General features: G+C 38.9%; 1 protein-coding gene across 4 annotated transcripts in view; it reads left to right on the top strand.

The window, feature by feature from the left end:
* LOC105465033 (proteasome activator subunit 4) overlaps positions 1-23205 on the top strand; it is a 107491-nt gene extending 84286 nt beyond the window's left edge. For 3 of the 4 annotated variants that reach the window (XM_071076676.1, XM_071076677.1, XM_071076673.1), the window contains 8 exons: positions 150-358; positions 1875-1960; positions 11245-11373; positions 12507-12662; positions 17812-17974; positions 20355-20488; positions 21013-21151; positions 21686-23205. In XM_071076676.1, coding sequence (XP_070932777.1) covers positions 150-358; positions 1875-1960; positions 11245-11373; positions 12507-12662; positions 17812-17974; positions 20355-20488; positions 21013-21147 — 1012 coding nt within the window. In that variant the 3' untranslated portion in view covers positions 21148-21151; positions 21686-23205. The remainder of the gene's footprint in view (positions 1-149; positions 359-1874; positions 1961-11244; positions 11374-12506; positions 12663-17811; positions 17975-20354; positions 20489-21012; positions 21152-21685) is intronic. The other variant, XM_071076674.1, reaches the window with a different exon arrangement.
* The last annotated feature ends 9 nt before the right edge of the window (positions 23206-23214 follow it).

The raw sequence follows: 23214 nt of genomic DNA, 5'->3' as shown, positions 1-23214 counted from the left end.
TATAAGGCTTCTTTTACACACAGGCATAATCTAAGACCCACTCCAGGAATTGTCTTGGGACAGTTTGCTTTGATTGGGTCATAACTTTTGAACCTCATTTTTATTGGTAATGTGGTACCTCTTCCTATATGAAGTATTTTATTTTGCAGCGTGCTGACCTACATATTCATGATTGATGTTTCTTTGCCAAATACCGCACCAACCACATCGCCTCATGTCCCTGAGTTTACTGGTCGAATTCTGGAGAAATTGAAACCTCTCATGGATGTGGATGAAGAAATTCAGAACCATGTTATGGAAGAAAATGGAATTGGTGAAGAAGATGAACGAACTCAGGGCATTAAACTCTTGAAAACCAGTGAGTGGATAAAATTAGTAGAAACTCATTTGAAAACATTTATTTGATTATCCTGTGGAGTTTTTTCCCACCTCTTTTTTTATTGTGGTAAAATAGACATAATGAAAAATTTACTGTTTTAACCACTTTTAAGTGTGCAGTTCAGTGGCATTAAGTACATTCACACCCTTGTGCAACCATCACCACCATTTATCTCTGGAATTCTCTTCACCATACGAAACTGAAGCTCTGTACCCTTTAACAACAGCTCCTCATTTTCCCTCCCCACATCCTTTGTAACCACTGTCTACTTTCCATCTCTGAATTTGCCCACTCTAGGTAGGTCATATAAGTTGAATCACAAGTCTTTTTTGTGTCTGGCTTATTTCATGTTACATTGTATTTTCAAGTTGAATGAATGAATTTCTGATTCATGTTGTGTCATTCGTCTGTTTGCTGGATATTTGGGTTGTTTCCACCTTTGGCTATTGTGACCAATGCTGCTCTGAACATTGATGTTTGTGTAAGTACCTGTTTGAGTGCTTGCTTGCAGTTCTTCAGGGTATGTACTAGAAGTGGAATTGTGAGACCATGTAGTATTCCTGTGCTTAAGTTTTTGAAGAGCTGCCAGACTCTTCTCCACAGCAGCTGCACCATTTTACATTCCAGTCAGCAAACGCACAAGCGTTCCGTGTTCTCACCACTTGTTTTCTGTTTGCTTGCTTTTTTAAAGTATAGCCATCTTAGTGGGTATGAAGAAGTATCTTGTGGTATACTTTTTTAAAGTACAGCCATCTTAGTGGGTACGAAGAGGTATTTTGGTTTGCATTTCCCTAATGATTACTGATATTTCAAGAATCTTTATAAGCCATTTGTATTTCTTGTTTGGAGAAATATTTACTCATGTCATTCATTACCCACCCCTCTGCTACCTTTCACTTTGTCGTCCAGGCTGCTCACTGCAGCCTCAACCTCCAGGACTCAAGAGATCCTCCCACCTCAGCCTCCTAAGTAGCTGGGACTACAGGTGTGCACCACCACCACACTCAGCTAATTTTTAAATATTTTCTAGAGACAGGGGTCTCCGTATGTTGGTCAGACTGGTCTTGAACTCCTGAGCTCAAGGGATCCTCTTGCCTTGGCCTCCAGAAGTGCTGGAATTACAGGCATGAGCCAGCCACTTTACCCAGCCCATTTCTGAATTAGATTGTTTTGTTGTTTTTGAGCTTTAGTTCTTTATTTATTCTAATATCAATGCCTTATCAGATACACAATTTAGAAATATTTTCTCCTGTGGGTTGTCTTTCTCCTCTCTGGATAGTATCTTTTTATGCATAAAAGTTTTAAATTTTATTTTGGGTGCTGTTATACTGCTTCTCAATAAGTGTCTAATTTATGAAGTAACATAGATGATCTCTTTCGTAACATTGAAGAGCGATTGGAGTGGCTGTCTGACACTAACATTATAGTATTGTTCTACTTTGTGGTCTGTAAATGAATAGCAAAGACTTACTCTGCATCTTTGTTTTCAAAATAGTATTGAAATGGCTGATGGCAAGTGCAGGAAGATCCTTTTCTACAGCAGTCACAGAACAACTTCAGCTTCTACCTTTGTTTTTTAAGGTAAGGTTTTGCTAAATTAAGAATGCATCTCCTTTCTTCAGACAGTGTGTGAATTTTGATTGGAACTCTAAAAAGTAAAATGGTCACAGAAAAATCATTAAGTGATAGTGGTTTAATATTTGTTGAAATTGTGTTTTTAATATTAGGTGATAGCAAGATTTTGACAGCTACATGAAATTTTAACAGCATATTGTTTTACCTGATAGCTAATTTCTCAGTAATAATAGATTAGAGGGACTATTAATAGTTAAAAGCTACAAAGAAATGTTTTAATATAGCCATTTCTGACTTCTTTACTAATATAATCTACAAACGAAAGTGTTCAGTATGTTGTGTTTATTTTACAATGTTAAAGGGCCCTATAACTGTTTTTAACAAATATCTGCAGGAAATCATTTGCCTCTGGTATCATATAATGACATTTTTTTAATGAAAGGCATGGTTTGAGTGGTTTTATCTAATCATCTACTCAGGAGATGCAGCTAGTAGAACTAAGGTCACAGGTTGACTCATTAGTTTCCAAAATCATAGTTTGCAATAATGATATGGTTGACTGTGGTTAGGAAAACAGTGTTAATTATACATTTGAAGGGCTTGGCATAAACATCACCACTTTTTGACATTATTCATCAGTACAGTTATTATTATCCAAGGAGGAGAGCCCTTATTATTGTTGATTAACAAATGGCATGCTAAACTTTTGATTTGCTATAGTATACTTTGTCTTTAGGAAATTTCAAACAGATAACTGTACCAGTAACTTTCAAAGACTGAACTACTAAAATATTTTAAGAATGCTATGCAGACGATGATACCCAGGAATATCCCTGGGATCTTTTGGGGTATAAAAGTAGACAGTAGCTGCTAGCGTATAAGTCCTTCTTACCTATAGGTCTTTGGTGTACGTAGGATTAGTCTACCTAGTACTTAAATGTTTTTCCTCTGTCACATACCAAGCAGATATAGAACATTCATAAATTCATAATGTGCAATGATTGTTAGGATAGCTGGGGTTCCATCCCTTTTCTTTCATTCAGAACAAATATAGGCAAGTATGTAAGAGTGCAGTTGGTAGAAGAATGATTTGAATTCACTTGAAGTTTATGAAAAACTTAGGTCATTAGACAGCTGTATGATAGAGGCCGTGTGCGGTGGCTCACACCTGTAATCTCAGCACTTTGGGAGGCCGAGGTGGGCGGATCACAAGGTCAAGAGATCGAGACCATCTTGGCCAACATAGTGAAACCCCATTTCTACTAAAAATACAAAAATTAGCTGGGCATGGCGGTGCACACCTCTAGTCCCAGCTACTTGGGAGGCTGAGGCAGGAGACTCGCTTGAACCCGGGAGGTGGAGGTTATAGTATATAGTAAGCTGAGATTGCGCCACTGCACTCCAGCCTGGCAGCAGAGCGAGACTCCATCTCAGAAAAAACAAAGAAAGAAAGCTGTGCAATATAAGTTACCATTGACAAGCCTAACATTTCACCTGGATATACTAATATTGAGGTTGAGAATCTCCTAGGCCATCATGATGAATGGGGCCAGAGGTACAAAGGCATCACATCATAGTTATTTTGCCCATAAATCAGATGTGTAGAGGGTGAGGATAAAGAGAGGCGTTTAAAAGAAACCTGTTTACTAAACCATGAGAGGAGCACAGAAGGAGTTGAAGAGGAGGTCAGAAATTCCCTTTCCAACGTATTTCAGATGCTTACAAGACTTGTAAGTCAAGATGCTTTTATAAGTGAAGATAATGGGTACACATTCAGAGTTCAGTGGAGCAGTGCAGCCTGGTGGTACAAACTTGAATGTCATCAACATAGATGGTATTTAAAACCATGAAATTGAATGAGATCATCAAGGGAATGGGTGTAGATGGGAAAAAAAAAAGTGTAAGAATTGAGCCAACATTCACAGGTTAGGGGTGATGAGAACACAACAAATAGAGATGATTCAGTTAGCATATTCCTCATAACTTACTTATATGAACTAAATTAGAACCATTTAAAGGACTAGATTATTATCAACTCTCCAAAGTTTAAAACCCAAATTACCTGATCGTGGGTGGTCAACAACATGCATTTCAGAGGAGAGACCAGTGGATGGCAGCTTATCACCTGGGCCCCCCGCCCTGCCCGCCACTTTTTTTTTTTTGAGACAGTCTCCCTGCAGTGGTGCAGTCATGGCTCACTGCAGTCTCAATCTCCTGGGCTCAAGCAATCCTCCTGCCTCAGCCTCTTGAGTAGCTGGGACTACAGGTGTACACCAACCATGCCTGGCTAATTTTCTCAAAAATTTTTGTACAGTTGGGGTCTAATGTTATCCAGGTTGGTCTCCAGTGGTCCTCCCACAATAGCCTCCCAAAGTGCTGGGATTACAGATATGAGCCACTGTGCTTGGTCTTCCATTCCTAATTTAATAAAAATGAGTTTCATTACTTTGAAGTTTGTGGAAAATTTCAGTAACAGTGTAAGTTTAATTCTCTCCTTTTAGAAAGAAATAAATGCCTATTGAGAGAAAACTTAGAAAGTTGGAAGGAAATATTCATAAACTACCATTACCATTAACCTTTCTCATATGTATCTTTTTTGCTTAAAATTATTGTGAGTTTATAAATGCAGCACATACTCATAAAAAATCTATAAGATAGACTGACAAGACTAATTGTGTATAACAGCCAATGTTCATAGTTTTATTTATATTATTTCTATTTATATATATTTCTCTTTTTATTTATATTTCCTCAAATGTTATTTTCCTACATAGTTGTTTTTCAGTAGAGTCATGCCAGTAGCTCTACAGCTTCCCTTTTATGAACGTAATCAATATATGTACCTTTCCACGTCAGTAAGTAGGTATCTGTATTATTCCTTATGTGGCTTATAGAATTTAATATCCAGTGTGCTCTCTAGTAGTAGATTTTTGACAGTTGTTCACTAGGTAGACAACAAGAGGCAGTGAGTGGAGTCATTAATAGCATGAAGTTTTGAGCCAGGCTGCCTGGATCAAATTCATCTCCATGGGCCATGAACTCATTATGTAATCATGGGCATCTAATTCAACCCCTCCGAACTTTATCCCTCTCATCAGTAAAATGGGGGTAATACCACCACGCATCCTGAGGATGTTACAAGGATTAAATGAGTTAATACGTGTTTCTCATTATCCAAATTGAGGAGTGGGTGGCTGAGTCTGATAACAAGGAATTATGTACATTTTCCATTTCCTGAGTTGCCATTAGCAAATAGCAAGAGTTTAGATTAAAAGATATTGCATCCTAAATTGAGAGAATAAAGGGTGCTTTCATATGCTAAGTGCTTAAAGCAGCATCAGGCACATGGTAAACACTGTAGACATGTTCCTCCTCATTAATGATACAGTGAACATCTTGTATATATCTTTTGCACTTTGCACATGTTTTTTATAGGATAAATCACAAGAAGTGAAAATGCTGGATCTACTTCAGCTAACACATTGTTGTAAGAAACATATGGTACATTGGCTGTTCTGTTAAAAATCTTATTTATCCTATCCCATAAAAAGCAGTTTTATATCCATAAAAAACCTTGAAATATATATTTATTAAATTTATATTTATATATATCTATATATAAACTTGCCTATTCTGGTCTAAGAGTCTTCATATTCTTAAGATTAAAGAAAGAGGTTTTCCAACCAATAACAGCTTACAAAGTCCTGGCTTTCGGGTAAATAGAGTCCTAGTTTAAAATCCTGCCTGTAGGTTGGGCACAGTGGCTCACACCTGTAATCCCAGCACTTTGGAAGGCCAAGGCGGGCAGATCACTTGAGATCAGGAGTTTGAGACCAGCGTGAACAACATGGTGAAACCCCATCTCTACTAAAAATACAAAAATTAGCCGGGCGTGGTGGCAGACACCTGTAGTCCCAGCTACACAGGAGGCTGATGCAGGAGAATTGCTTGAACCCTGGAGGCGGAGGCTGCAGTGAACCAGATCTGGCCACTGTACTCTAGCCTGGGTGACAGTTTAAAAAAAAAAAAATTCTGCCTGTGACAGGTGCTTTCTTTGGACCTTGCACAAGCTTCTGAACTTCCCTCCTATATAAAGAGTGGGAGTTTAATATCAGTATCCCTCACAGAATTGTTAGAAGGATGAAATGACATACCTGGAAAGCAGAAAGCACAGTGGTAAAGTACATACTTATATTATTATTTTACTGATCTTTAACTTAATATTAATTTGGAACAATTAAGGGCTCAAATGGTGGTGGTCAGGAGGGAGGAGAGGTATTTTATCCTAAGTTTCAAACTTCAGAAAATGCTCCTCAAAATCCACCACTATAGTTTTGCATATGTGAAACTTAGAGAAGAATGTACAGATACTGTGGTACATTGGATACAGTCACCTCACATTGATGGTATTTCTTTAGAAAAACTTTTTTTCAATAATCAGGAGAAAAATATAAGGTGATTCCTTTGCTAACTAAATGAACCGCATTTTCTACTGGTTAACATAGTTTAGTATATAATCTATCTGGTGAAATTTATCTATTGGATTTTAGGATTTTACTCTTTTTAGTAGAACATTTTCACCCATGCTGTACTTGAGAATATTGTGTCTTAATTTCATTAGAAAAACACATTTTTTCCATAATGATAGGAAGAGAGACTGCTGATTCAACAGACGAGTGAGTCATCTTAAATTCTGGTGATAATAGACCTTGCCAGCAAATGAATATCTTCTTTTTTATACCACAGTTAACTACCCAAACTGTAAATCACCTCATATTTACTGTGAGTGTGAATAAAATGACCAGGAAAAGAACTCCACCTGTAATGCCTAGAGATGTGAACTGTTGAGTATTTACCATTTGTACCCTGACTTTGCTGGTGTATGTCCTTTTATACCTTTGACTATGAATGTGTCTCTGCTATACCCTACAAATGTGTTTGTGAAATTGTTTTATGAATAACAATTACTTAATTCTGCAAGGTGATTTTGGTTTTTAACTCAGTATATCATGTCCGTCTTTTCATATCATTACACAAAATTGCCTCTTTTTATGACTAAATTGTACCATCATTTAAAAATTTAACCAGTTTTCTGTTGATGGAACCTCTGGCTGTTCTTAAGTATCTTGCACATGTGAGCATATTTGTAGGATATTTCCTAGGTGTAAAATTGCTGGGCAAAAGAGATGTATCTGCATTTTTTTTTTTTTTTTTTTTAAAGAGATGATAACTCACTGTGTTGTCCAGGATGGCCTCAAACTCCTGGGCTCAAGTGATCCTCCCACCTCAGTGTCTTGTGTAGCTGGAACTAGGCTGCTATCAAACTCCTGGCTTCAAGTGATCCTCATGAGCCAGTCTGCCCAGCCCATGTTCACCACTTTCAAGCTTTTGCACACCTCTTTGTCTCTAAAGAAATACCCTGGCCGGGCGCGGTGACTCATGCCTGTAATCCCAGCACTATGGGAGGCCGAGGTGGGCAGATCACGAGGTCAGGAGATCAAGACCGTCTTGGCGAACATGGTGAAACCCTGTCTCTACTAAAAATACAAAAAAAATTAGCCGGGCGTGGTGGCGGGCACCTGTAGTCCCAGCTTCTAGGGAGGCTGAGGCAGGAGAATGGCATGAACCCGGGAGGCGGAGCTTGCAGTGAGCCGAGATTGCGCCACTGCACTGCAGCCTGGGCGACAGGCGAGACCCCGTCTCAAAAAAAAAAAAAAAAAAAAAGAAATACCCTTATACTGCTCATTTTTTATTTTCCAACTTAAGTTACTTTTCTATGGATGTCCTGCCATTTTGGAGATGTGGTTAAATTACATCAACCATATTCTTCCTCACCCACACCAAGGCAGGATTTTGAATCTCCTTGTCAAGTTTATACTTCTGTAATTTTTTTAAACCTTTATAAACACAATTCCTACTGGGATTGAATTAAATTCATAAAGTAATTTTGGTCACATGCCAGGGATTAAAAAATGATGTGTTCTGACATCGCACCAATTGATATTCAATAATTAATGTTCAGTGTTATTTCCTTTTCCTTTTTTTGTCACCCAGGCTGGAGTGCAGTGGCACGATCATAGCTCACTGCAGCTTCAATCTCCTGGGCTCAAGGAATATTCATTGTTACTCAGTTGGTTAGTGTTTCTGGGCTTATTTGGTGGACACAGCACATTTTCTAAAGAGAGATAGCTCGTACTGACATTTTTAATTCAAATTTGGAATTACTAAGATTTTATTTAACCACTTGCATTTTTATATCTTTTACCTCTCGTGAAAACTCTTGGTTCCTGTTGACAGTTACTCTAAATTTGATTTTTATACATCCCACAAAGCATATATTTTGCTGTTTTTAAAAGTCACTGCTCTAAGTATGTCTCTGCTAGCCAGATAAACAGTGAGGTTCGCTTATTTCATTTTGCTTTTGCTTTTTTTCTGAAGAGATTTTTTTTTTTTTTTTTTTAATTCTTTTTTTTGAGACGGAGTCTCGCTCTGTCACCCAGGCTGGAGTGCAGTGGCCGGATCTCGGCTCACAGCAAGCTCCGCCTCCCGGGTTCACGCCATTCTCCTGCCTTAGCCTCCCGAGTAGCTGGGACTACAGACGCCCGCCACCTCGCCCGGCTAGTTTTTTGTATTTTTTTAGTAGAGACAGGGTTTCACCGGGTTAGCCAGGATGGTCTCGATCTCCTGACCTTGTGATCCGCCCGTCTCGGCCTCCCAAAGTGCTGGGATTACAGGCTTGAGCCACCGCGCCCGGCCTTTTCTGAAGAGATTTTTAAGGGATTACTTTATAACAATAGGAATGATTCATATGATAGGATATCTAAACTACAAGGATGTACTACAGTTTATTTAACCAGACATTCCCCATATCCAATAGATATTTGAATTATTTCCAGTGTTGTGTTTTGAAATAGTGCTACAATGTAGATCTTTGTGTAGTCATTTCATATGTTTGCTAGTGTATCTTTGAGATAGGAGGGTAGACATACATTGCCAGTAGAAAGTAAATGAATATGTGCTTTTGCTAGACGCTGCTCCACACCCTTCTTTATTGGTTATTTCCTCAGAGACTCACTTTTACAGTATGATATTAAACATCCCGATTTTTCCCAGTAGGACAGGTGAAAACATATAACTCAGTATGTTTTTAATTTGCAAAAAGAAATAATTTTTATTCTAAAATACCAAGGATTATATTTAACTGAGGTAAAATATTTAAAACTCAGCATTATGAAATGTCTTTGAATACCCATAACAAAAAAGAACTGAATCATGCCTTCGTTATGACAGAGACTCTCCTTGACCAAACTTAAGTCAGCTCCTCTGAGTGACCCCTCCTTCTGACTAGATCTCATCCTTGGGCTCTGTCTTTGGCCTGTCTGTCTTTGGTCCAGTTTTAGCAAGACTGTCTCTAATTTAGTTTAGAAAGAATCCCCCACCCTTGGTATCTGATCACCCTATTCTGCCTTTTGCAGGAATCCTTTTAAGTTGGTTTAGGAGGAATCCCCCTACCCCGATGTCTCTGAATAAAGTTTTCCTTACGATTTTAACAAATGTCAGAATAATTTTTTTTAACAACAGTTTAAAGCTGAGTGTATTAATTCACTATGATAGTTTGTCCAGTGTTTGGTAGAAATAATTTCCCTTAGCAAACGTTATTGTTTTTAAGAGACAGGGTATCACTCTGTCACCCAGGCTGGAGTGCAGTGGTGTGATAATAGCTCACTGTAACCTTGAACTCCTGGGCTCAAGCAGTCTTCCCACCTCAGCCTCCCAAGGACTATAGGCATGTGCCACCAAGCCTAGCTATTTTTTTTTTTTTTTTGTAGAGACAGGATCTTGCTCTGTTATCCATGCTGGCCTCATGAGATCCCTCCAACTTAGCACCCCAGAGTCCCTTAGCAAGCTTTATTAAAACTTTCCCCTACTGAATGTGCAAGGGTATATTTTAAAAATATTTAAAATGAATTTAAGGCATTAAACAGCATACATTCATAATCAAAGTATGGTACCAGACAAACCTGATTTCTTCATGAAAACAAATACGGGTACTGGGTACAGTGGCTCATGCCTGTAATCTCAGCACTTCGGGAGGCCAATGCAGGAAGATTGCTCAAGCCCAGGAGTTTGAGACCAAACTGGGCAACACAGTGAGAGTCTGTCTCTACAAAAAAAAAAAAAAAAAATTAGCTGGACACGGTGATGCGTACCTAAGGTCCCAGCTACCCAGGTGGCTGAGGTGGGAGGATCACCGACCCCAGGAAGTTGAGGCTACAGTGAGCCATGATTGTGCCGCTACACATCAGCCTGGGCTACAGTGCAAGACCCTGTCTCAAAAAAAAAAAAGAATGACAGCGGCTACAGCCATCAGATTTGTTGGAATTCATAATGATAATCTTTTAAAAGTTATTTACTTTTGGAGGACAGACAGGAAATCATTATTTGGAATGAGGGAAAACTTATATATATATATAAGTATTCTAGCTAATAATGAAGAAGGAATGACCATTTCGCAAATCTCTCTTTTTGTAATGGATTATCACAGAAAGACAAAACTAAGTATCAATGAAAGAAGTACATAGCACCACTTATGTTGTGCCCAAAAAAGTAAACCTCAATAAAGTCAGACCTTTACATCTAATAGCCAATTTATAAGACTTACTGGGGCCAAGGAATACCACTGCAGGGATGCAGTCAGGGAAGGCCACAGTGGGGGAAACTACAAAACAACAGACACAGCCTTTTTTCTCAAGGAAAAAAATACAGAGCAAGGGATTTTAAGATAGTAGGGAGAATATATGCGTTGAAAGAGATTTATGAAACATACGAAGTAAGTACAATATATTGTCATTATCTTAAACCTGATTTCAGAAACCCAGTTGTAATAACACATGAATGCGGTAATTGGGGAAATCTGAGTACTGCTACATATTTTATATTATAACTGTAATGAAGTTTTATGTGTGATGATGTCCATTACATGATTCTTTTTTAAGAGACCTTTTAGAAATAATATAATAAAATATTTAGGATAAAATAGGGATTTGCTTCAAATAATTTCATTGGGGAATGGGAGTCAGAGGGGAGCAAAAAAATGAAACAAAAGATTATGAGTTTGTCATTATTGAAGACGTGATTGGCTCCTGGGGGTTCATTTTACTATTCTCTATATGTTTGAACTTTTCCATAAAAATTGTTTAAAGTAAAGATGTATTATCTCTCATGTAGGATGCCTTTGTACTTACTGGCAATTATTTTTCCCTTTTTGTCCTTTTTACATTGTTTTTTAGATTGCCCCAGTGGAAAATGACAATAGCTACGATGAACTGAAAAGAGATGCAAAGTTATGTTTATCGTTAATGTCTCAGGGGTTGCTTTACCCTCATCAAGTGCCTTTGGTACTTCAGGTGCTAAAACAAGTAAGAGTGTTTATACTATTTATGTCTTTTGATTAGGATTTTGGTTTACCATTCTAAGAATTTCATAGTCAGCTGCAGTGCACACAGCGCCTGGCTTTTGTTTTGAATTTTCTTTTAGTGTAAGAGAAGACATATATATTGACCAAAGAAACAGACCTAGGTTCTGTGCCTGGCTCTGCCACCGCCTTCGGTGACTTTGGGCAAGTCACTCAAGCCAAAAATATGCAGAGAGCTAATTCATTATTAAGTGCTTTGGATAAAAAGTGCTTATGAGGAAGGGGGATGGTGGTTCCTTTCTACCAGTTCTCCTTTGTTTTGCTCACTTCTGTTACCTGGTCTATTCTAGAGAGACCTATATTGACTGTACATTCTCTGCCTGCATTGTTAGTATACCGTATGGTCAGCTTTTTCCAGACATTACACATGTTATATGGAAGTGGACATCTTCCCATAGCTTTCATTTTAAATTTGGTAACACACTGGAAAATATTTTCAACAACCTACAGTGGTATTTCTTTGTAGTAGAATTTAGTAGGTGTTAATCATTTGCTTTCCAGACCATACTGCTGCTACCAAAAGTAAAATAATGTGCCATCCTCAGAGGAGTTAGGAGCCATTAATCATGACTGATTATCTCTTGTGAAATTGACTTTTACCTTTGTGTGGGTATTTTTGTTGTTGTTTTTGAGACAGAGTTCGCTCTGCTGCCCAGGCTGAAGTGCAGTGGCACCATGTCTACTCACTGCAACCTCCGCCCCCCAGGTTCATGCGATTCTCTTGTCTCAGCTTCCCAAGTAGCTGGGATTACAGGTGCCTGCCACCACACCCAGCTAATTTTAGTATTTGTAGTGGAGACAGGGTTTCACCATGTTGGCCAGGCTGATCTCGAACTCCTGACCTCAGGTGATCCACCCACCTCACTCATCCTTCCAAAGTCCCGGGATTACAGGCGTGAGCCACCGCACCTGGCCTCATTCAACCTTTTTTTATAAGGAAATATAAGATGAGCTTGTCCTAGCTGTAGCTGTGAAAATAGAGTTAAATTAGAATATTACATTGTTTGTATGTAATGTCACTATCTGTGACCTCATGTTCTCGTCAGTACTGCTTTATCGTTTATTTCTCCTTCACAGACAGCAAGAAGCAGTTCTTGGCATGCACGATACACAATACTGACCTACCTCCAGACCATGGTATTTTATAACCTCTTTATTTTCCTAAACAATGAAGATGCAGTTAAAGATATCAGGTGGCTGGTTATAAGTCTTTTGGAGGACGAACAACTAGAGGTAAAATTTAAATTATAGAAAATGGAAATTCAGTCAATTTAAAGAAACCATCATGGTTCCCTTTTTAATAAGTATTTGTGGCCAGGTGCAATTGTTTATATTTATAACCTCAACACTTTGAGAGACTGAGTCAGTCAGATCACTTGATGCCAGGAGTTCAAGACCAGGCTGGACAACGTAGCAAGACTGTCCCTACAAAAAGTACCAAAATTAGCTGGATGTGATGGTGTACGCCTGTGGTCCCAGCTATCCAGATGGTTGAGGTCGGAGCATTGCTTAGCCTGGAGGTTGAGCCTGCAGTGAACTGTGATTGCACCACTGCATTCATCCTGGGCAGCAGAGTGAGACCCTGACTCAAAAAAATTAAATAAAAGTAAATTTAATTTTAACGTAGCCCTATGTGAGTAATTTTGATACCCTAATCATGATTCCTTATAATACAAATGGAAGAAAAATTGGGCACGTTTTCATTCTGTTTTCTTTGCAGTTGGGCAAATAATACTCATGAACCCAAATTTTCTTAACTGTGAGAAATTGGGGATGATAACTGTAATTGTCCCACTAGTTGTACTGATTTTTAAGGACTTAATGAGAATGTGCACGATGGCAGTTTCAAAGGGAATAAAAATCTACACATAGACGCTGCTATCCAATAGACTTAAGATAGGTTTGCTGTCCTTTTTTTGTTTTTCTTTGGTAGAGAAATTAAAGATAACTTTGGGTGAGGTTGCATTAATGTTTTGTACAAAAAGATAATGTATTATCCCATACAGCCTAATGTAAGAAGCATGTTGGCAGTAAATATGGCATGAGATACTACTTTTTAAGTTGGCATTAAGGAAGAAAATGTCATTGAATTTTTGGTGAAAATGTTGCTTGTTTTATGGACTTCATAGTTTTTTCTTGTAGTAAAGTACTCATAGTATTTTATATACTTATTCGAGTTGAAAATAGATTTTACTCACAGGAAAGTAGGAATGGAAATTTCTCTACCTTCCTAATGAGACTATTTATATTTCTTACATTCTGAGAGTGGATATTTTCTAGTCCCAGTAGTACTCACAGACTGGTTATAACAACTCTTAACAGGCTTCAATTAAAATATTTACAGCTGTGATTTTTTTTTTTTCTAATTTCTTATTGCATTCTTTAAAAACTAACATAAAGGAGTGGAAAGGTTGAAACCTTGTCATTGTCTCCTAACTTTAATTATTATACCACTTGCATTAAAAATGTAGTTTTTAGGAGCTTCTTTTAGAACATTTTTATGGTGGGGTGGTTTTTTTTTGTTTGTTTTTTGTTTGTTTTTGTGAGACCGAGTCTTGCTTTGTTGTCCAGGCTGTAGTACAGTGGCACAATTATGGCTCGCTGCAACCTCTGCCTCCTGAGCTCAAGTGATCCTCCCACCTCAGCCTCCTGAGTAGCTGGGACAGTGGGCACTCGCCACCACATCGAATTCCTTTGTTTGTATTTTTGTAGAGGCAAGGTTTCGCCATATTGCCCAGGCTGGTCTCAAACTCCTGGGCTCAAAGCAATCCACCCGCCTTGGCCTTATAAGTTATTTTTATGTTTTCTTCCATATAGAGGTTTAAACATAGCTGTTATGTAAACATAACCATGATGTTCATGAAAACTATCATTTTTTAAAGCAACATGTAATACCAAAAAACAGTGATAATTTGCTAATTTCTATTCGTTGATAGTATGGGGAGAAACAATGTTATCTAAATGAGAACTGTTTAAAGAAACCTTACGGTATTTAGTCTGGTCGCTGTGGCTCACGCCTGTAATCCCAGCACTTTGGGAGGCGGATCACAAGGTCAGGAGATTGAGATCACTCTGGCTAACATGGTGAAACCCCGTCTCTACTAAAAATACAAAAAAAATTAGCTGGGTGTGGTGACAGGAGCCTGTGGTCCTAGCTGCTCAGGAGGCTGAGGCAGGAGAATGGCGTGAACCTGGGAAGTGGAGCTTGCCGAGATCATGCCACCGCACTCCAGCCTGAACGACAGAGCAAGACTCCGTCTTAAAAAAAAAAAAAAAGAAAGAAAGAAAGAAACCTTATTGTATTTAAAGGAAAATTATTAGAAATAGAGGAAAAGATGGCCGGGCGCGGTGGCTCAAGCCTGTAATCCCAGCACTTTGGGAGGCCGAGACGGGCGGATCACTAGGTCAGGAGATCGAGACCATCCTGGCGAACACGGTGAAACCCCGTCTCTACTAAAAAATACAAAAAACTAGCCGGGCAAGGCGGCGGGCGCCTGTAGTCCCAGCTACTCGGGAGGCTGAGGCAGGAGAATGGCGTAAACCCGGGGGGCGGAGCTTGCAGTGAGCTGAGATCGGGCCACTGCACTCCAGCCCGGGCGACAGAGCCAGACTCCGTCTCAAAAAAAAAAAAAAAAAGAAATAGAGGAAAAGAGTAAGTTTTTAGCTGAGAAGGCTAAATCTATTCTTTCCTCACTTTTTAAAGTTAATTAATTATAGACACGTATCCCGGAGTAAAATATCTCAGAAATAGACCCTGTCACTGGAAAACAGCATAAATCAGTTGAAGGTGTTGGGGATCATTTGTTAGCAATTTAGAGTAAGGGAAAAATAAATTAAAACGTTTCATATTACAGTATATTTTTGATATAGTAAAGAGACTCACCTTCTCCCCCACTTTTTGGAGACAGAGTTTCATTCTTTTTGCCCAGGTTGGAGTGCACTGGTGCGATCTCAGCTCACTGCAACCTCCGTCCCCTGGGTTCAAGTGATTCTCCTGCTTTCGCCTCCTGAATAGGTGGGATTACAGGCACCTGCCACCACGCCCAGCTAATTTTTGTAGTTTTAGTAGAGACAGGGTTTTACAGTGTTGGCCAGACTGGTCTCAAACTCCTGACCTCAGGTGATCCACCCACCTCGGCCTCCCAAAGTACTAGGATACAGGCGTGAGCCACCATGCCCGGCCAACCCCCGCCCCCTTCCGCATTTCAAAAAATAAATTAGGAGAAAGTGGATTTGGATATTATTTATAGGAACATAATAGAAGCAGAAATGACTCTCTAAGGCTTTGAGTTAATAGATGTCACATCAAAACATGCACAGATCTGACTACTTAGAGTGGTAGTGGTATTATAATAATGTGTACACTACATGCTATAAGCAATAAATAAGACATTACATGCTATAAGCAATAAAAAGTCACACCTCCCAATAACCAGGAAAACGCAAACTTGAAACAATGAGGCATTTTTACGTACTCCTAATTTAGTGTTTTCCTCCCCTCACAAAACAAAAATGTGTAGTAATGAAAAGCAGTGTAAAGTATAATGGGTAGTTCACATTTAAGTTTTGTGTCATTATATGTTAGCACTGGCTTTTTTGAAAAGCAATAAATAGCCATAAAATTAACAGTAAAATTGTTTATATATTTACATTTACTAATCCCAATTTTCGTAATCTATTCTAAGAAAATACACTGCAGGCCGGGCACGGAGGCTTACGCCTGTAATCCCAGCACTTTGGGAGGCCAAGGCAGGAGGATTGCTTGAGCCCAGGAGTTGGAGACCAGCCTGGGCAACAGAGTGAGACCCATGTCTACAGAAACTAAAAACTTAAAAACACAGAGTGAAAATATATACTATAATATGAAAGGTTACACAAATTACAAATATTGGTAGCATAGTACTGAAAATATGAAAGTAATCTAGTCAGTAGTTAATTATGAAAATAAATTTTGGAGGCCGGGCGCGGTGGCTCACGCCTGTAATCCCAACACTTTGGGAGGCCGAGGCGGGCAGATCGCGAGGTCAGGAGATCGAGACCATCCTGGGGAAACCTCGTCTCTACTAAAAATACAAAAACATAAATTAACCGTGGTGTCAGGTGCCTGTAGTCCCAGCTACTCAGGAGGCTGGGGCAGGAGAATGGCGTGAACCCAGGAGGTGGAGCTTTCAGTGAGCCGAGATCGCGCCACTGCACTCCAGCCTGGGCGACAGAGCGCGACTCCGTCTTAAAGAAAAAAAGAAAAAGAAAAGAAAAATTATGGCGTATAAGCTTTGTAGGAAATAGTGCAACCAGTAAAACATTTTACAATGTATTTCATATGCTAGTGTAACGGACGCAGGAAAGAACGTTATGTACTCGACAGACTATGATGATAAACTTACGAAAAACCTTTTGAAGGAATACAACAGAGCAAAACATCTGTTTCTTAAAATTATCATTGTGTATTATGAACATTAAACATAAATGTTTGTGATTTATATGTGAAATGATGCCTTTTTACTGCTTTTTTCCCAAAAAGTTGAGTTACCATTCCAATTTGAAATGAACTGTGTACATGCTTCATTTAGTATTTGTGTAAACTGTGTTTACAATCTGACAGCAGCCTGTGAAATTCATAAGAATTAAACAGGATATAAGTCTCTATGATGTATGCCAATTACAGAAATTAGGTTGGTCTGTGCTTTGTTACTAACAAAAATAGCTAAGGCAGTGGCCTTCAGAGATGTAGTCTGGGAAAACTTGATCTTAATGTCAGGCTCTGGCACTGCTTTTACAGTTATAGCCCTGATGAGAGCTATCAGTAGGGAAGATAATTTATGGAGAAATTTAATTTTTCTAAAAGAGGTAAAAGTTTATGCTCATAACCCTAATGTAGTTTTTATCCATTACGAGGCCACAGACTCTGAGAATCTGCTGAAATCTCTATTAAGAAACTGCCTGGCCGGGCGCGGTGGCTCAAGCCTGTAATCCCAGCACTTTGGGAGGCCGAGACGGGCGGATCACGAGGTCAGGAGATCGAGACCATCCTGGCTAACCCGGTGAAACCCCGTCTCTACTAAAAAGTACAAAAAACCAGCCGGGCGAGGTGGCGGGCGCCTGTAGTCCCAGCTACTCGGGTGGCTGAGGCAGGAGAATGGCGTAAACCCGGGAGGCGGAGCTTGTAGTGAGCTGAGATCTGGCCACTGCACTCCAGCCTGGGCGACAGAGCGAGACTCCGTCTCAAAAAAAAAAAAAAAAAAAAAAACTGCCAAAGAGCATACACAAAATTTGCATGTAATTTCAGGGAAGGTCTTCACCCCAGTTCCCACACTACCCCCTATCCTCCATTATTCCCTCAGACTTAGAATGTCAGTTCTAATAGACATAATTATATCTACAGGTTCGAGAAATGGCTGCTACTACCTTAAGCGGTCTGCTACAGTGTAACTTCCTTACCATGGACAGTCCTATGCAGATTCATTTTGAGCAACTTTGCAAAACAAAACTACCTAAGAAAAGAAAGCGAGACCCTGGTTCTGTAGGAGATACCATTCCTTCTGCAGGTAACATTGCTGGTAGAAAACACTCATATCCTGTTGGGAATTAATGAGGGTTAACCAGGCTTACTCATATTTATTGAATACTTGTATGTATGTGCCCAGGTCTATGCTAGGTATTGGGAAAAGTTTTCCCTACTTTTGAGGAATTTTGCATATAGAAAGCAGGACTTGGGAATGTAGAAAAGCTAAAATTGAGGTAAGTACAAAGGAACCTGTAGAACTGCTACCTAATAACTATTGTAATCAGTCTACCCTCCACCCAGAATAGCTTCATAAAAGAGATACTCAGATTAGTTATTTTGGAGGGTCTGAAATACCTGTTTTTGGAATTTAGAACTTAAATGTAGATGTACTGACAGAAAAAACTAAACAAAGCAAGCCTTGTTTTGATTTGGAGATGGGGATTATTTGGTCCTTCATTAGTCCTTTGGTGAGAGAGTGCAGAGTCATTGCAGGAGCTGCCTTCTAGTTGAATATAGACACAAGTTAAACACGAGAATAAGATCTGACTACTATGTCATGTTTAAAGAGAAATGTGAATGTGATTACAAAGATGCATCTTGCCACGTTAACTATAATCCTAATAGAAAATACATAAAAAGATTAATAGTAAGTAGGCATTTTATTGAATTTAGAGGAAGTGCTTAGAATATAAAACTTTTACTGCTGATTAGTGTCTTAATTATGTCATCAAGTTACCTAGTAACAGAATCCAATAAAATATCAATGTACGTTCTAGTATCTTTGCTTTTTGGGATATACATATATATGTTTTATATATAATATAAACATATTTTATAATACATATCTTTTGGAAACAGGATCTTCCACTGTCTCCCAGGCTGGAGTGCAGTGGCATGATCTCGGCCCCCTGAAACCTCCACTTCCTGGGTTCAGGCAATTCTCATGCCTCTGTTAGCTGAGTAGCTAGAATTACAGGCGCGCACTACCACACCAGCTAATTATTTGTATGTTTAGTAGAGATGGGGTTTCACCATGTTGGTCAGGCCGGTCTTGGACTCCTGACCTCAAGTGATCCACCCACCTGGGCATTCTAGAATACTGGGATTACAGACGTGAGCCACAGCACCGGCCTGAGAACTCTATTTTTTAAATGATAAAGTGCCAAAGTATTTTTAGGTCTTTGTTACACCAAATGATATTGTTTACAATTTTGACCAGTCCAAATTCTCTTTTCCTTACCTTCAACTCCGTTTTCCATGTGTCACATATACACATGTAATATGTTTTAAAACACATGAATACACACACTTTTATTGAGAAACTGAGAATTTGAAACGATTTTAACTTACAGCACTACAGAAAGAATAGAGACCCTTTAGAATACAGACATGCTGCAATTCGCTGTTTTAAGAAATAGACCTTCTTCATACATGATGTGTTAACTAATGAATCAATGTATTCTGGGTAGGGTCGTCACATCCAGAAAAAAAAAAAGCTAATTTTGATTGGAGATTATTTTAGAATCAGGGATTGTACTGGCCTAGGTACAATTATGCTGTCATGGATGAACAACTCTGGAAGTCTTGAAAAAATCTTTTTTTTTTTTTTTTTTTTTGAGATAAGGTCTTGCTCTGTCGCCCTCCTTGGAGTGCAGTGGTTTTGAACAATAGCTCACTGCAGCCTTGACCTCCCAGGCCCAAGCGATCCTCCTGCCTCAGCCTCTTGTCCAGCTGGAACCACAGGCATGCACTGCCATGCCCAGCTAATTTTGTTTTTGTTTTTTTTTTTTTTAATTTTTTTTGAGATGGAGCTCGCTCTGTGGCACAGGCTGGAGTGCAATGGTGCGATCTTGGCTCGCTGCAACCTCTGCTTCCCCGGTTCAAATGATTCTCATGCCTCAGCCTCTGGGTATCTGTGACTTCACATGCCATCACACCCAGCTAATTTTTGTATTTTTAGTAGAGACAGGGTTTCGCCACGTTGGCCAAGCTGGTCTTGAACTCTTGACCTCAGGTGATCCACCTGTCCCGGCCTCTCAACGTGCTGGGATTATAGGCATGAGCCACCATGCCTGACTGCCAGCTAATTTTAAAAATGTATTTTTGGAGAGACAGGTTCTCACTTTGTTGCCCTGACTGGTCTCAAATTCCTGGCCTCAAGTGATCCTCCCACCTTGGCCTCCCAAAGTGCTGGGATTACAGGTATGAGCCACTGTGCCCGGCTGACAAATTCTTAAATACAGTATTATTTTTAGTTTAGCCTCAAAATCAAGTTTTTGATGTGTATACATGTAGATTCATTTTAAATGCAGAAATTCACATATTGAAAACAACATAATTGAAAACTAATTTTATTTCACTGTCACAGCTGCATTAGAGACATGTAAATATTTGCACATATGTTGCTGTTTTCTTTGCAGAGTTGGTCAAACGCCATGCTGGGGTGCTAGGACTTGGCGCATGTGTTCTTTCTAGTCCTTATGATGTTCCCACCTGGATGCCCCAGCTCCTCATGAATCTCAGTGCACATCTAAATGATCCTCAGCCTATTGAGGTACAGTTCTTCCTTATTAGTTTGTACATGTAGTATCAGTGATGTTTTCTAAGAAACCATAATAATAATTTCCTATACACTCTGAACTAACTGCTTTCATAAAGCTACTGCCTCTGCCAGGGCTCAGTCTGTTCAGCAGTAATTATTTAAAAATTACAGAGACCTTGCTGCCATGGATATTTGAGATTTTTTGGTAGTCAGGAAATTATTGTAGCTTCTATCCCTCCCAGTTCAATGGAAGTAAAGTACTGTCACTATAGCTGTGATAAATTTTATGTTTCTATTTTTCTAGCACTGCAAAGTATTTTACTGGAAGCTAGTATTAAATAGGAAATTATGATGGCATTTTTAGTAACTCAAAAGACCATTGACTTTGTCCTTCTCATCGGCTTTTTGGTTTTGTAGCATTTGGTATTGTGTGAGATCTGAAGTCTAGAGGGATGGTAATTTAACTAAAAATATCCTACCTATGATCCTGGTTGTCCAGAGAGGTTAAAAACGTATGTGGATTGTCTGCTTTACAGATGACTGTAAAAAAAACCTTATCCAATTTCCGAAGGACTCACCATGACAACTGGCAAGAACACAAACAGCAATTCACTGATGACCAACTGCTTGTTCTCACCGATCTTCTTGTGTCACCATGCTATTATGCATAGAAAGGTAAGTTGGCAAAGTTCTGAATTTAAAGACATGACATCCTCAGGCAAATGTCATTGGTTTGGTGACTGAGAAGTAGGTATTTATTGTTTTTTTTTTCTTTTTGCTGACATTCTTAGATGTCAGTGTTTAGATAAAGTTGGATGGTGGGGGTTGTTTGTTTTTAAACATGGCTTTTGCCACAGCCATTGGAAATGAGAATTTTTCTGTGCCTCCTTGCTCTAGGTATAAAGCAGAGAAAATGTGTGACAGCTTTTGAACCTTTGTAAATGAGTGGTGTCAGTAGCCTGGGAATAGTTAGATAAAGGAAAATAAATCTTATTCTTAGTTGCCTCCTGGGTGGGACTGGGACATTTTGTGTGGCCCTGAGGACTCTGGGTTCTAGAAAGTTGTGAGAACATTTCATCTGGATTCTTACACCCATTCTGTTAAAGAGGGAGCCTTTCTACTGGAATAGGAAGAATAAAATTTCATGTATTGGGCTTTTAGAGTTGGATGTCCTGTTACCTAATTGAAATTTTTTCCTCCCTGATACAGATGACTAGTCCTCACTTCAGGCTCTTTTCATCAAAAATTCCACACCCTCAGGTACCATCTGTGGTGGCTCTCTGCAAGTTTTAAAACTGCCTCTGCTGAGCTCTCATCATTTTGGTGGTTTCTGTGTTAGATCTCATTAGTGTGCATTCCACAGCTTCTCAGTTGCCATTTGATTTCCTAACTTGTCCGGAAGTGTTTCCAGAATACTGATCACTTTTTTTTTTTTTTGAGGCATCTGACAAAGTCACAAAGTCTCAGACTAGAAATAATTACCCAGTATGATCATGGCATCCAAGACCAGAGTCTCGGAACTCATTAAGAAACAGTTGACTTGGAATGGAGAATGCCCATCTGTCACACAGGTCCTGTCATTTCATTCTTCTCAAGTTATTTTCAATTCTTCCCAAATGGCTGCTGGATTTAGATGGTAGTAGGGCTGTGGGCCATAAATCTGAAGCCTTGAGAACCTTGGGTCTGGAGAGCCATGAAGAGGGAAGGAAAAGAGGGCAAGTCCTGAACCTAACCAATGACCTGATGGATTGCTCGACCAAGACACAGAAGTGAAGTCTGTGTCTGCGCACTTCCCACAGACTGGAGTTTTTGGTGCTGAATAGAGCCAGTTGCTAAAAAATTGGGGGTTTGGTGAAGAAATTTCTGATTGTTGTGTGTATTCAATGTGTGATTTTAAAAATAAACAGCAACAACAATAAAAACCCTGACTGGCTGGTTTTTCCCTGTATTCTTTACAACTATTTTTTGACCCTCTGAAAATTGTTATACTTCACCTAAATGGAAGACTGCTGTGTTTGTGGAAATTTTGTAATTTTTTTTCTTTATTTTGTTCTCTCTCCCTTTTTATTTTGCCTGCAGAATCGTTGAGAGACTAATAAGGCTTGATATTTAATTGATTTGTTTAATATATGTTATATAAATGTAAAAGATTGTATAAACTGTAGAGATAGCATTGGCAAGACTTTGTACAGATGCAACCTTTTACACAACATCATTGTGTAATTTGTAAAGATTCACATGTAGTTCTTTATTATAGTGATTTTGGGCTTTTGTACCCACTGAATGCCATTTTTTGTGTTTTTAAATTATTTTCTTTTATCTTTCCTTGTTATAAAAACTGAGATGTGGTGTTTTTCTCTTTTTCAGTTCATTTATCATTAGAATGTCTGAACTTTTATGTAACGTTTTTGTGTGCATCTCTCAATGCTAACACCACATGTTTGCGTATGACAAGTTTATAGAGTGAAAGGTATCTTCTAGATTGAAATAATTCACAAATCGGTGAATATCATCTTGGAACACACCCTGTACAGTCTTCCTTAAAGGAACACTACAGTATATTTTTAGTATCTACATGCTGAATGACTCAGTACAGACCTAAGCACAGCAGTGGTCCTGGTACAGTATTTAAGTGTCAGCATACACAGGCATAATCCCTGTATAAAGTAGTGCCAAATTGATTTCAATTGTGTAACTAGTTTAAAACCCAATAAATGGATTGTTTTTAACACCTGGCT

Source organism: Macaca nemestrina, chromosome 13 (genome assembly GCF_043159975.1).
Source record: "Macaca nemestrina isolate mMacNem1 chromosome 13, mMacNem.hap1, whole genome shotgun sequence".
Classification (NCBI taxonomy): domain Eukaryota; kingdom Metazoa; phylum Chordata; class Mammalia; order Primates; family Cercopithecidae; genus Macaca; species Macaca nemestrina.
This window is presented reverse-complemented; position numbering and strand designations above follow the sequence as displayed.